General features: G+C 49.4%; 1 protein-coding gene across 1 annotated transcript in view; it reads left to right on the top strand.

The window, feature by feature from the left end:
- The window catches only part of LOC144767769 (uncharacterized), a 116,902-nt gene that overhangs the window by 12,758 nt on the left and 89,832 nt on the right, over positions 1 to 14,312 (top strand). Inside the window, exon 2 of the mRNA XM_078651151.1 lies at positions 9,004 to 9,354. Coding sequence (XP_078507277.1) covers positions 9,004 to 9,354 — 351 coding nt within the window. The remainder of the gene's footprint in view (positions 1 to 9,003; positions 9,355 to 14,312) is intronic.

The raw sequence follows: 14,312 nt of genomic DNA, 5'->3' as shown, positions 1-14,312 counted from the left end.
AGAGGGAGGCCTTTGCTGTGGTTTGGGCACTGAAGAAGCTGAGGCCATAACTTGTTTGGCACACACTTCAAGATTCAGACAGACCATAAGCCCCTCTTGTGGCTAAATCAGATGAAGGGTGACAATCCCAAACTGTTCATGTGGTCCATTTCCCTACAGGGGATGGACTTTACAGTGGAACATAGGCCTGGGACTGACCATGCCAATGCAGATGAACTCTCCAGATATTTCCACTTAAAACATGAAGGCTCAACTGGTCAAGGTTAGTTTAATGTCCCTGCGTTGGGGGGGGGGGGGTTGTGTAGGAGAGTAGGGTCTGCCTTCTATGGTCACCCCCACTTTTTGCTGTGATTCTGTGGTTTTTCGAGACTTTAGTGTGGCTGAGGGCCTGCTTATCAGACTCACAACCCAGCTGTTCTCTCTCTAACTTGATACCATGTACTTTAGGTACATACCAGATTGGTTACTGGGTCACCCTTGTGAGCCCCTGTATAGTGTACCCAGGGCACAAGTTCACCTGAGGCCTACCAGGGGCTGCAGCATGTATTGTGCCACCCCTGGTTTGCCTTCCAAACTGACAGCACAGGTCTGTTCACACAGCCTGGGTAAGGTGGTGTAATCACCCCTTACTTAGATAGCGTATCCCTATATCTACCTTTACATATAGACACATATACACCTATAAGTCACTCCTATGTTAGGCCTTGACAATCCTGGAGGCAGAGTGATTAGTTTTATGTGAGAGGGTGCCCTAGCATGAGCTGAGCCCCCTCTGCAGCTTTCGGAACCATCTCCTTATAGCTGTTCCATGATATAGCTATACCATATACACTTAAGTGCATTATAATCCTCGCGGGTTAATGCTAACTTTGGTTTGGCTTAATCAAAACATGTCGTGTAAGGTGTCAAACACTTTGGAATAGTACCCCCCCCCCCCCACCTGTCCTGGTGGCGGGGGTAGCATTCCACCCTTCTAGAGGGAGAAGACATGTAGTTACTGCTTTACCCGGTTAAAGTTAAACAGAGCCTCAGCATCACAAAATGGATGCTGCTGCCACAGACACGAGTCTGACCTCCTGTTGCTGGACGAAACTCCAGCAGGGGAGGCTTGGACAATAGGTTTCCTGTCCAGGGAGGTGCCAGCACCTCCCCAGACAGGCTTTAGTGTATTGGGGCAGGGAGGGTTGCATTCAGTGAATGCTTTTCAGACACTGCCTGGGGCACACAAGGTGCTCCATGCATAGCCCAGTTCAAACCAGTTTCTGGGGCCCACAGCCCAAGCTCTGGCATAAAACTGGACCAAGAGAAAGGGGTGTAACCACCCCCTTCTCAGGTCCACCCATAGGAGGGACCTAGCCAGGCAGTCCAGCCCCCATCCTTAGTATAAGTATAGGAGCTGTGTCCCTAGGATTTTAGATTACCCTGGACGAATTTTTGAAAGACATATCCTGGACCTTGAGCGTTCCATTCTGACTGGAATATGGAAGATATCTCCCTTGTGATCAAGGAGTGACCGCCCTATTCAAACAGGCACCAACAGTAACTTTGCCGGTCTGCATTTTTGAGGCTCCCGCCGGATCCCAAAGAATCTGCGACACAGGACCTGGACTTCCAGACTTTTCTGATCCCAACACACATCCACAGCAAAGCTGAGACCCTTGGCGGACAAGAGAGACGTGGGACTGGAACTCCTGGACATCCTGCATTTTGCAAGCTGCACTCCTTCAACGAGGTATCTCGCAGTTGTGCTTTAGGGTGCTTAAAACCCCAGCCCCGAGCACCTTTTGCACCGAGGCCCATGCACCCACACTCCACGAGTGTTCCGTGGGTCCCGCTTTTGCATTTGAGCTTGACGCATCTTCCCGATTCCTAGTCCATTGGCTAGTGAGCCCCCTGAAGACTCCATTTTAAAAGTAACTCATTTTCCTGGTTGCTCGAGGCTTGCTCCAACTTCCCTGCAAAGGAGAAACGCCACAAACCTTGCTGGTCTGAAACAGAGCCAATCTTGACATCCTGCATGGGTCACGGTTGCCAAGGCTTGTTGGGTCCAATCCGGATACCGACACCGCAGTCAACTAGATCCATTGTGGTACAACTCGAATCCAGCGCCTGGTCATCGTCAATGGCTCCTGGACCTCGTGCCTGAAGAGACAAGTTTGACTACTTCACCTGAAATCACCTGACATCGCCTGGTCCCTTCCTTTTTTCTTCCTGGTCACTGGCTAGTGACCCAGACTCTGTCCCTTCTGCTTTCAGGTTCTACAGATCTTCGATCCACCCTTGGATCCTCCCGGACACTTTTCATCTGGTCGCCTGCAGCACTTCTTTGCAGCTCTCCATAGAAAACTACGACGAAACCCGACACAAAAAGACACCTATGCACCCGGCTTCCCTGGGTGAGGTAACATGAGTACTTTGGTGCTCCCGTGGGTCTTGACTCTCGAAGTGTCATAGTTTAAAAGGCTTCCATCCTAGTCCATCCGGAAGTGTCCTTAAATTATATATTTGTAACTTTTACGATCTCCATAGAAAGTCAATGGTAACCCGCACCTGTGTTTAGACACTGCACGCGTCTCCCGTGGGCCTCCTACTTCCTAACTTTTGGTCGATTAGAGTAGCCCCATGATTCCACAGGCCCCAGGGCTGCTTTCTAATTCTCTCATGGTTCTTATACCACTTTCTTAGTATATGGTTTGTGAGGCCCCTAGGGCATAACGTATACTGTGCAACTTATCGCATATTAATTGTGTGACTTGTATTGTATTTTTACCTCTTGCCTCATAAAGAGTGCAGAGGGGTTGTGTTTAGATTAAATACATATATATTTGATATATACCTAGTGTGGTGTCCTTTCATTTGGTACTTTCGGGATTATAATCAATCAATCAATCAATCAATGAATGACATTTATAGAGCGCGCTACTCACCCGTGAGGGTCTCAAGACGCTGAGGGCGGGGTGCTGTTACTGCTCGAATAGCCAGGTTTTGAGGTGTTTCCTGAAGGTGAGATGTCCTGGGTCAATCGTAGGTGTGTGGGGAGGGAGTTCCATGTTTTGGCGGCCAGGTAGGAGAATGATCTTCCACCAGTGGTGGTTCTGTGAATCCGTGGGACGGTGGCGAGGGCGAGGCTGGTGGAGAGGAGCTGGCGGGTGGGGGTGTAGAACGAGAGGCGCATGTTGAGGTATTCGGGGCCCATGTTGTGGAGCGCTTTGTGTGTGTGGGTGAGCAGCCTGAACGCGATTCTTTTGTTGACGGGGAGCAAGTGCAGGTTTCTCAGGTGTGCGGATATGTGGTTGTGGCGAGGGATGTCGAGGATTAGTCGTGCGGAGGCGTTCTGTATGCGCTGAAGGTGATTCTGAAGTTTGGCTGTGGTTCCTGCGTATAGGGTGTTCCCGTAGTCCAGTCGGCTGGTGGCGAGGGCCTGGGTGACCGTCTTTCTGGTTTCAGTGGGGATCCACCGGAAGATCTTTCAGAGTATGCGCAGGGTGTTGAAACATGAGGATGAGACGGCGTTGACTTGTTTGGTCATCATGAGGGAGAAGTCCAGGATGAATCCCAGGTTGCGTGCGTCGTCAGTGGGTGTCGGTGTGGTGTCCAGCGCCATGGGCCACCAGGAGTTGTCCCAGGCGGATGGGGATTGTCCGAGGATGAGGACCTCCATCTTGTCGGAGTTGAGCTTTAGACGGCTGTGCTTCATCCATTACGCAACGTCTTTCATTCCTTCCTGGAGGTTAGTTTTGGAGGTGGCTGGGTCTTTGGTGAGGGAGAGTATCAGTTGGGTGTCGTCGGCGTAGGAGATGATGTTGATGTTGTGTTTGCATGTGATGTTGGCGAGGGGGCTCATGTAGATATTGAAGAGGGTTGTGCTGAGCGAGGAGCCTTGGGGTACGCCGCAGATGATCTCAGTGGCCGCGGAGCGGTAGGGCGGGGGGCGGACTCTCTGGGTTCTGTTGGAGAGGAACGAGCTGATCCAGTCCAGGGCCTTTCCTTGTATCCCAGTGTGGTAGAGGCGGGTTATTAGGGTGCGGAGGCAGACGGTATCGAAGGCTGCAGAGAGGTCCAGGAGGATGAGAGCGGCTGTTTCCCTGTTGTCCATCAGGGTCCTGATGTCGTCGGTGACTGTGATGAGGGCAGTCTCGGTGCTGTGATTGACTCGAAATCCAGACTGGGATGGGTCGATGGAGTTGTTGGCTCAAGGAATGTGGTCAGCTGTTTATTGACGGTCTTCTCGATGACTTTAGCCGGGAAGGGGAGAAGAGAGATGGGGCGGAAGTTCTTGAGGTCTTTGAGGTTCGCTGTGGATTTCTTCAGAAGGGTGTTGTTCTCCGCGTGTTTCCAGCTCTCAGGGAAGGTGGCTGACGTCAAGGAGTTGTTTATGATGTTCCGGAGGTGGGGTGCGATGATGGTGTCGGCTTTGTTGAAGATATGATGAGGGCATGGGTCGGAGGGGGAGCCAGAGTGGATGGTGTTCATGATGTGGGTGGTGTCTTCCGTGCTGATGGAGGTCCAAGCGCTGAGGGTGGTGGTGGGGGTTGTAGGTTTGGTGACTGGAGGCGGGGTCTCGGGTCCAAAACTGTCGTGTATATCTGCGATCTTGCGGTGGAAGAACGTGGCGAGGGAGTTGCAGAGGTCTTGTGATGGTGTGATGTCGTTGTTGCTGGCGCTGGGGTTGGAGAGCTCTTTGACGATGCTGAAGAGTTCCTTGCTGTTGTGGGTGTTATTGTCCAGTCGCTCTTTGAACGATGTCTTTTTGGTGGTGCGGATCATCTGGTGGTATTCACGGATGGCGCTCTTGAGGGCTGTCATGTTCTCAGATGACCGTTCATGGCGCCAAGTTTTTTCGAGGGATCGGCATGATTTATTTGCGGTTTTGAGGGCGTCTGTGAACCATGAGGTTTTCCTGTTGTTGGTCTTGCCTGGGGTGTTCTTCAGGGCGCAGTTGGTGATCCACTGTGCGAGGTTGTGGGCTGCGTCGTTGGTGTCAGGGGTGTCGATTGGTGGGTTCTGGCTCAGTGATGTGGTTAGCTGGTCTGTGGTGACTTTGCTCCAGCATCTGCGGGGGATCTGTTGCGCGTGGTGGTGGGATGTGGTCTTCTTGAAGGTGAAGTGGATGCAGCTGTGGTCGGTCCAGTGTAGTCCGGTGGAGTGGCTGAAGGAGACGTGGTTGCTTGCGGAGAAGATGGGGTCGAGCATGTGGCCAGCGAGGTGGGTGGGCGTGTCTACCAGTTGCTTGATTCCGAGGTTGGCGAGGTTGTCGAGCAGGGTGGTGGTGTTGTTGTCGTTGTTCTTCTCCAGGTGGAAGTTCAAGTCCCCTAGGAGGATATATTCTGGTGAGGCTAGGGCGTGTGGGCTGATGAGGTCGGCGATGGTTTCGCTGAATTGTGTGCGTGGGCCCGGGGGTCTGTAGATGAGCGTTCCTCTGAGGGTGGTTTGGGGCTCGGTGTGGGTCTGGAAGTGTAGGTGTTCGGCGGCGGAGAGGGTGTCTTCGCCGCTGGTCGTGACGTTGATTGTGTCCCTGTAGATGATGGCGATTCCTCCTCCAGTTTTGTTGGCGCGGTCTTTCAGGGTAATTTTGTAGCCGCCCGGGATGGCTATTGCGATGTCGGGGGCTGAGGAGTCGTTCATCCAGGTTTCCGTGAGGAAAGCGACGTCTGGTGCTGTTGTATCGAGGAGGTCCCAGATTTCAACGGCGTGCTTGTGGACAGAGCGGGTGTTGAGAATGATGCACTTTAGGTGGTTGTTGTTGTTGCTGTGTACGTTGGGCGGGGTGCAGGATCGAAGGCACGTGAATTTGCAGGCTTGGCAGGCAAAGGGTCCGTGGGTTCGCTTCGGGGTGGCTCGTTAGCAGGCGGGTGGTCGGCCGGTGTTGAATACGTTGAGGGTGGCGGAGTCGTATCTCAGTCGAGTTCCCTGCATCCGGTAAGGGCCAGAGGTTCTGGCGCTGGGCGCAGTCCAGGTGCGGACGGGCGCAGACGGGCTTGCCTTAGGCGCGCCAGCAGCGCGGCCGCTGCGCGGCCTCCATATGAGCGGCAGAGGGAGGGAGGAGCAGCTGGGAGGTGGGAGCGGTGTGGCAAATGGGACAGCGGGGGGGGCACGGCCGCAGGGACGCAGCGGGGGGAAAATGGGACACAAAAGGCAAGAAGGGGGGAAAGGGGGCACTGAGAAAAAATGGCAGAAGCAAGGGGGAAAAAAGAAACCAGGCAGGAGTGATGGGGAGCACAATTCAGAACGAGGGAGAGGGGGTGCAGAAGCAAAAACGGGGGAAGGGGGCACAAGAAGGGCACCAAAGCAGTAGGAAAGAACACGGGCTAGGAGAGCCTAGGAGGGCTCACGCCAGTCACACCAGTCAGCAGGAGCAGGAGCAAGGATCCAGCGGGGGCAGCGACACCGGAGGACTGTGTGGCGGCTGGGGGGGCGACCTACCTGCAGGCAGGGTCAATGTTCGCTCCCTTCAGTGCTGCGCGGCCTCCATATGAGGGGCAGAGGGAGGGAGGAGCAGCTGGGAGGCGGGAGCGGGGTGGCGAATGGGACAGCGGGGGGCGGGGCAGCCGGGACGCAGCGGCGGGAAAATGGGACACAGAATGCAAGAAGTGGGGAAGGGGGCACAGAGGAAAAACGGCGGAAGCAAGGGGGAAAAAAGAAACCAGGCAGGAGTGAAGGGGAGCACAATTCAGAACGAGGGAGAGGGGGTACAGAAGCAAAAACGGGGAAAGGGGCACAAGAAGGGCACCAAAGCAGTAGGAAAGAACACGGGCTAGGAGAGCCTAGGAGGGCTCACGCCACGTCACACCAGTCAGCAGGAGCAGGAGCAAGGATCCAGAGGGGGCAGCTACACCAGAGGACCGTGTGGCGGCTGGGGGGGCGACCTACCTGCAGGGCGCATAATTGGTAAAACAACTTGCTTAACTCGCCTACTGAAGTCTTAGCCTGATGACTGCTGGCCACTGCTACCCCTAGGATAGCATTCTGTAAGGTTGACTTTACAACCACCATCAATAAGGGTCGATTAGACTGGTGCAACGTGCCCACTAGAACCAGTGGACATCATATGCCAGGCTAACTTCTCACAGAAGGTATCCCTTCCCGCACAAAAACAATCCCGTCTGTACTGCAGGCACTATTGTGCAAGGGTGCATGTGTTGGCGCTAGCAGCACACCGTGCACCAGTGCAAGGAGAGAGCAGAATGCCTCATATCTTTGTAAATATGGCACATTCCCGCCCTCTCCCTTTTTACTCAGTTCAGCCAGGTGAATTGGGGCATTGCGTTGTGTGAAAAAATGATAAATATGCCTCCATATTTATGAAGCCGTCTTAGTGTTGCCCTTGCATCATGACAAGTGACACACGGACAACGCAAAGTTAACAATAAGATGTACAAAGCCACATCAGGGGCGATATGCGCCATCTCGCGTGATTTTGGGAAGAAATGTAACTCAGTGCAGTTGCATGAGCGGCATCACGCTACATTTCTATTTGGAAGGCATTCCAAGGGTGGAGCGCGGGCGTTGCGATGAGGCCACCCATGGATGTTGGCGCATTCCAAGGGTGGAGCGTGGGCGGTGCGATGAGGCCACCCATGGATGTTGGCACATTCCAAGGGTGGAGCGTGGACGTTGCGATGTGGCCACCCATGGATGTTGACGCATTCCAAGGGTGGAGCGTGGGTGTTGCGATGTGGCCACCCATGGACGTTGACGCATTCCAAGGGTGGAGCGTGGGCGTTGCGATGAGGCCACCCATGGATGTTGGCGCATTCCAAGGGTGGAGCATGGGCGTTGCGAGGTGGCCACCCATGGATGTTGGCGCTTTCCTAGATTTACAAAGACATCTAAACCTGGGAATGCGTGAACTTATGACGCTTTCCCAAGTAAGGCGTAATGAGGAGAAATATGTTTATTTCTCCTCATTATATTCTCTTTCCACATGAGCGGTGCTCTGCAGTGCACCTAGAAAGAGGAAAATGTCTTAAAGGATTACTTATGTGCAGGAAGGTATCCCTGTTGCACAAAAACAATCCTGTCTGTAATACAGCCCCTTGCACTATTGTGCCCCTTGGGGCCTGCGTTGGCGCTAGCAGCACACTGTGCACCAGTGCAAGGGGAGAGCAGGAATGATCCATATCTTTGTAAATAGTGTGTATTTCTGCTCCCTCCCTTTCACGCAGTGCAGAAGCGTTGCTTGATGCGCTGCAATGCGTGAAAGTTTAGTAAATGTGCTCTACATGTGGTGAGAACCTACAGGCAGGTCACTCTGTTTCAGAGACCCTCAGATCTCAAAACCCACCGATTTATTGATCCAGGCCAGTGTGGCGGCTTCGAGGCGAGAATTGATGATAGACCCCTGTTATTGCCAATATCTGCCATCAGGGCTGGTGGGGGAAGTGACGCGTCTTTCATAGTAGGTGTGGCCACCTCTGTGACCCTACAGCTGACTACATGGCCCCCCTTGTGTCTGTCCAGAAGTAAAAGTTGATGGGTTAAACTGCTGAAGCCTTTGTGATGGACATTAGGGGTCTCGGGTCAGTGATGCTGCCCAGGTTTGGGGAGAAAGAGCTGCGTGTGGGCTGATGGGAGACTAGTCAAGGTTACTGAGTTAAGAACGAGTAGGGTGAAGAGACAAGACCCTTGCTTACACCACACTCTCTGTGAGGCTGTGTTTACGGGAGCTTGATTAGATTTTGTATTATTCGGTAACCCTGGCATAGGATTATGGAGTTAACTGGGGGAATAACTATGTATATTTTATCAGGAAGTTTTCTCGAATGAGTTGGGATAATTGCGTATTTATTTAAAATAAGTTGTGTAGGACTTCAAGTGTAGAAGTTGTAGCTCTGCGCTGATATTGTGATGCTTTCATGTAATCCATTCATCTAGATAAAGTTGACTTTGTCTCTTGGCACCCACTGGTGTCTGTTGTTTTTGGGGTTCAGCCGTGCACCTCTAATGTTGTTTCTCTTCTGTGTTTTCTTTCAGCCTCGGTGACGTCACTCTGGGTGACGTCAGTCTGGGTGACGTCATTGTTCCAGTGCACAGCGGCGCAGCTGTCAATCACTCCAGATGTGGTGACCGCGGTGGTGGGAGACACCGTCACCCTGTCTGTGCGGTACAAGGGGCGTTTAGAATATGTTGTCTGGTTCAGGGGTGGAAGGCCAAGCAAAGATGACGTCATCATCGCTCTCGTTGACAGTCCTCATCCTTTCTATGGTCATCAATCCACCGGCCAAGAGACACTGCTCCCGGACGGGTCTCTGCGGATCACAGATGTGCAGACGTATCACAGCGGAAACTACATCGTGACAATGAACGTGGGTCATGGGGGGCGACAGAAGGCCACAGCACAGCTCAGAGTGCACGGTAAGGTCGGTCACACCTGTCCAGTCAGTGCCACCTGCCCACACCTGTCTTACTCCAGGAACTCGCGTCTTGTGTGACCCTCGGACACTTGTCTTACTCCAGGAGCTCGGGGTCTTGTGTGACCCTCTGACACTTGTCTTACTCCAGGAGCTCGGGGTCTTGAGTGACGCTCAGACACTTGCACTCCTCAGTCAGTGGTGATTGTGAGCAGGGCAGGCCCTAGGGCGGTGTGGTTGGTGCCTCTGCACCAGGCACTGTCCTTTGGGGTGGGGGCGGTGGGAGTGCAGTGTTTTCAAGTACATTATGATTTTATAAAGCACCTGCTGCGGTGCCCCTGGCCTCCAGCAACTTTATGGGAACCAGTAAAAGTGTCCAGAAAACTCTGGTGATTGATGGGCCTGCTGCAGAGATCGGTGTTTTGTTTAACGCACGTTTTGAGTTCTCATAAGGTAGCGCAGAGGGTTAATGTGCCTGCTGCAAAGCACGTGTACCCTACAGATGACAAAGAGCATATAATGGAAACAGATCAGTGTGTTTCTGCTTCTGTCAGAGGCCCCTATTGTTACTTGTCGTTTATAAGTTTAAATCCGAACAAAGAACAGTGAGCTAATAACTGGAGGGTTCCACTAGACAAACCTCCATCTTTTTCCAAAAAGACGATTAATCACTGGACGTCTCTTGACAATTCACTTAATGTCTGAAAGTTGCTGGAGGCCAGGAACTAGGCAGAAGGTACTTTTAAAATGATAATAGACATTTTGAAGAATGACGCCCCCACCCCAAGTCAACGCCCGGTGCGGTTGCACCGATTGCACCACCCTAGAGCCTGAAGGAGCTTACTTTTAAAACACATTGGGGCATATTATCAAGGGCTTTTTCTCTGCTTTTTTTGGCTTTAAAAGCCAAAGAAGCGGAGATAAAAATATCGCTCTATCTACAACAGGGAGCTAACATGCAAAATCGCATGTTAGCACCCTTTTTCCACTACGCTACGCTTCCCCTTGCATCTCTAATGAGATGCAAAGTGGGCGCTCCAGAGCAAAATAATAGGAGAAATGTCGCTAAGTGACATTTCTCCTATTATCAAGCTTCACGCTAAGCCTGTTAGTTTCAAGTTTCAAGTTTATTTTATTTGTTTTAGTACTCTGCTGAGGACCACAAATTTTGTACGGTAAAATTCAGTTACAAATGCGATTAGAATTTCATATTAATACAAAGCTAAAAAAGGTTTTCAAAATTTATAAAAGTTATAACAAACTAATTCATTGGGGGGAAATTTACATACTGTGATCAAGTCCTTTACAGTAGTAATACGGCAGTTAATGTATATAGGATTCAGGTGTTTTGTCCTAGCTGCCACTACTTTTGGATTAGGGCATGTGAATAAAAGATGTTCTACATCCTGCTCCCCTCCGTAGCAGAGGTTACATAATGAAGATCCATTTAGGTGCCATCTTGATGTTATGGTTAGCACTGGTAGAATGCCAAGCCGTAACAGGATGATTGTTCTCCTAGCGCCGTGCGAAAGATTAAACAGCCTGATTCATCAAGCTGATTTGCGCTCGCAAAGGGCCAGATTCTGAGAATCTGGCCCTTTGCGAGTGCGATTTTTGCATTTGGGATTCATCATCCCAAATGCAAAAATCACTATTACCGAAATCGCATATTTGCGAGGAATTGGATTTAAGGAATCTCTAATAGAGATTCCTTAAATGCAATTCATCAACCAATTAGAAATAGCGAAATCGCAATATTTGGTCTCAATTTACCACCAAGTCTGACTTGGTGGTAAATTGCGAAAATAGTGTAAAAAGCACTTCAGTGCATTGTTTTCTTTTGCATGTTACACACACACATGTCCTTTGGACATGTGTGTGCGCAACACCTGTTCAAATGTGCATTTAAGGGGTGCTACAGCAGGGTGTCCTTTGGACACCCCTGGCACCCTTAAAATCGCTATCTTATTTGCGAGTAGCAAATTGCTACTCGCAAATAAGGGATACTCCCCATTCATTCCTATGGGCCTTTTGGCCCATAGGAATGAATGGGGAGTTATTCCTTATTTGCGAGTAGCAAATTGTTACTCGCAAATAAGGAATGTGTAGGAATCGCTATTTATTTAGCAATTCCTACATGAATACCGTTTTGTGAGTCCTCAATAGCGATTCGCCATGAATCGCTATTAGGGGCTCGCAAAACGGCCCGTTGATGAATCAGGCTGAAAGTCTATGTATTGTTGCACTTGCTTAGGTGAATTGTTTCCGCAAAGCTTTTATACAGAGTCAATTTGGCACAATGTGAAAAGTCAAGATCGTAACTGAGTCTGGGGGTAAAACATTTTAAAAAAAGTTTCAGTTGTGATGGAGTCCACGTAAGCAGCAGGTTAACATTGATCTCAGCTAGTTTAAATGCAGTGGACATGTTGCTGAAGAATATTTGTTTCGAAGCATCACAGTCGAAAGTCTCGGCTTTAAGTAGTGGACGGAGAGTTCCATCCTTTGCGTGCAGCAGGTTATATGCCCACCTGATGACGTTTGCAATGGCTCTTGAATAGGAACTCGTGATTGAGAATTCGAGACGAGGGGCTTGCACCGGAATAGATTGTGATACCTTCAGCATTTTCCCCAGTATCTTCCCTTCTTTTTGGTCCAGGAATGACCACTGTTTTATTGGAATGTATTCCAAAGCAAATTATAAAGCTGGAGGTATCTTTGTACTATATACTTTGAGAAGGGCTGAAAAATGTCTGTTACCTGAAGCCGTGTATAGTCTTTGAAGGGCTCCAGCATGCACCTCGGATTTCCTAGTCAGGTTATTAATCAGTGAATTGTTTTTTAATGTCTTAGTAAAAATCCTGCCCAGGTAAGTGTTTTCGTCAGTCTCTTCTATTGTTCCAGCACCGAGTCTCCAACGGAATTTGGTACTTCTTTTTCTTCCTGAGAAGGAAACTATTTTTGTCTTTGTGAGATTTGGATATAAGAAGTTTTCCTGAGTGTATTTGTTCAGGGTGTCTAAAAGTCTTTGCAGACAAAAGGGCGTAAGATCTAACATTACAATATCGTCTGCGTATAAGAGAGCGTGAACGTTTTGGGCAGCGATCTTTGGAGGCGGACTTGGCACTTGTTGCAGGTGCTGAGGCAAATCACTATGGTATAGTGAGAATAACAAGGGGGCTAGGAGACACCCTTGCTTGAGTCCATTTGCTGTTGGAATAATGTTGGTCAGGCCCTTTTCACACCCCATTTGCACTTGGCACCACATGTGCAAATGTAGTGTAATTATGATTTGTAATATTTGTTCAGGAATTCTTAGCTTCCTCAGTTTTTTCCAGAGAGATGGTCTGTCTACTCGATCAAATGCGGTAGAAAAATCGATGAAAGCTGCGTATACCGATTGGGATTTTCCTACAACGTATTTGTCGAGGATTGTTTGTAATATCGCGATGTAATCAATAACCGAGTGCTTTGGCCTGAAACCGGCCTGATATAAGGGAATTAAATCCTGAGAAAATGCCCAGTTTTTTAGTTGGTCCAACACTTCAGCGGCAAAGATTTTCCCTGTAGCATCTAGTAATGCTATTTGGCGATAGTTACCAGCCTGATGTCTTGATCCTTTTTTAAAAATCGGTATTATGATACTCCCCTTCCAGGATTTTGGCACTGTTCCTGTTTTGAAGATGAAGTTAAAAAGGGGAGAGAGCATCTTACTCCAGCCCTTAGGGTCAGCCTGTAGGACCTTGATTGGTATTTGGTCTGGGCCGGAGGCGCCTGTGGATCTCGCCTTTCGGATATGCATTTCTATTGAGAACGGAGAGGCGTATCCGATCGGCGCGTTGTTTCCTTCGCTATTATTCTCTGTGTTTTCGGCCGCTTCAATACTCGTGTTTACTCTGTACAAAGCTGTCAGGTAGATTTCCCATTCTTGAGGTGGAACTGGGATGGAGTGCAGGGCCTTTTTTGTTCCGGTTTCCTTTGCAATTAATGACCAGTATGATCGATGGTTGCGCTTTTTTGCCGCTATTTGTAAGCCGACCCAGTTTTTGTCCTGTGTTATTCTTTTGAAACAACGCTTTTCTCGCTTGAGTTGATTTTTCAGTTTGTTAATTTCTACCTGCCTTGAGATTGAACGGTCCACATATTGAGCATAAGTTTGTTTAGTCTTTTTGCAATTGCAGAATTCAAGGGCGAATTTTTGATTTTATTCTTTACTTATACAGCTTGTTGCAATTTGTTTTGAAAGACTTGCTTTAGATTCTCGATAATGGATTCAAAGTTTGGTTTTAGGTCAGCGGAGTGTTCTATGGATAAAGGATTGTTTGTGTCAATTAAAGTAGTTATTATGTCTAACATAGTTGAGTTCCAGTAGATCCGCCTTTGGTTTATTTTTGTCTCTACTGTACTGTGTTTATACATAATTTGACTAGGTGAGCAGGTGCTTATTTTCCATTGCGTGTGTAATAGTAGGATTGCGTGGTCACTCTCTTCAGTGAAGTAGGTGCGAAGATGTGAAGCGGACTCAAACAACTCCATGCTGCAGATCATATAATCTAGGATTGAAAGGGTGCCATTTCCCCGTCTTGTGTGGGATGCAGGGATGTCTTCTTCCACGTTCCCGTTCAATATAATTCCATTTAATATTGGAAGGGACACTAATAGCATTTTCCCTCTTTTATCAGCCCTGCTTCTGGTCGGGAATGTCGGCACCGGTATTTCTAAAGCTTCATCTTTATACCAGTTCGCCCAGTTGGAGATTTCGGTGTTTGATATTTTGCCGTTGAAATCACCCATGATCAGGTATGGCAGATAAGACTGAGCTTCGATTATTTGCTGAATGGCGTCAAGGGTTTCCTCAAATTGGACATTGTTCTTTGATCCGGGGGGGACGTATACATTGAAAAGTAATAGACCTTTTTGAGGGTCTAAGGAATGAGTCTCCATCCTGATCTTTATACACTGGAA

The sequence above is a fragment of the Lissotriton helveticus genome, chromosome 7, assembly GCF_964261635.1.
Source record: "Lissotriton helveticus chromosome 7, aLisHel1.1, whole genome shotgun sequence".
In the NCBI taxonomy this organism is placed as follows: Eukaryota; Metazoa; Chordata; class Amphibia; order Caudata; family Salamandridae; genus Lissotriton; species Lissotriton helveticus.
This window is presented reverse-complemented; position numbering and strand designations above follow the sequence as displayed.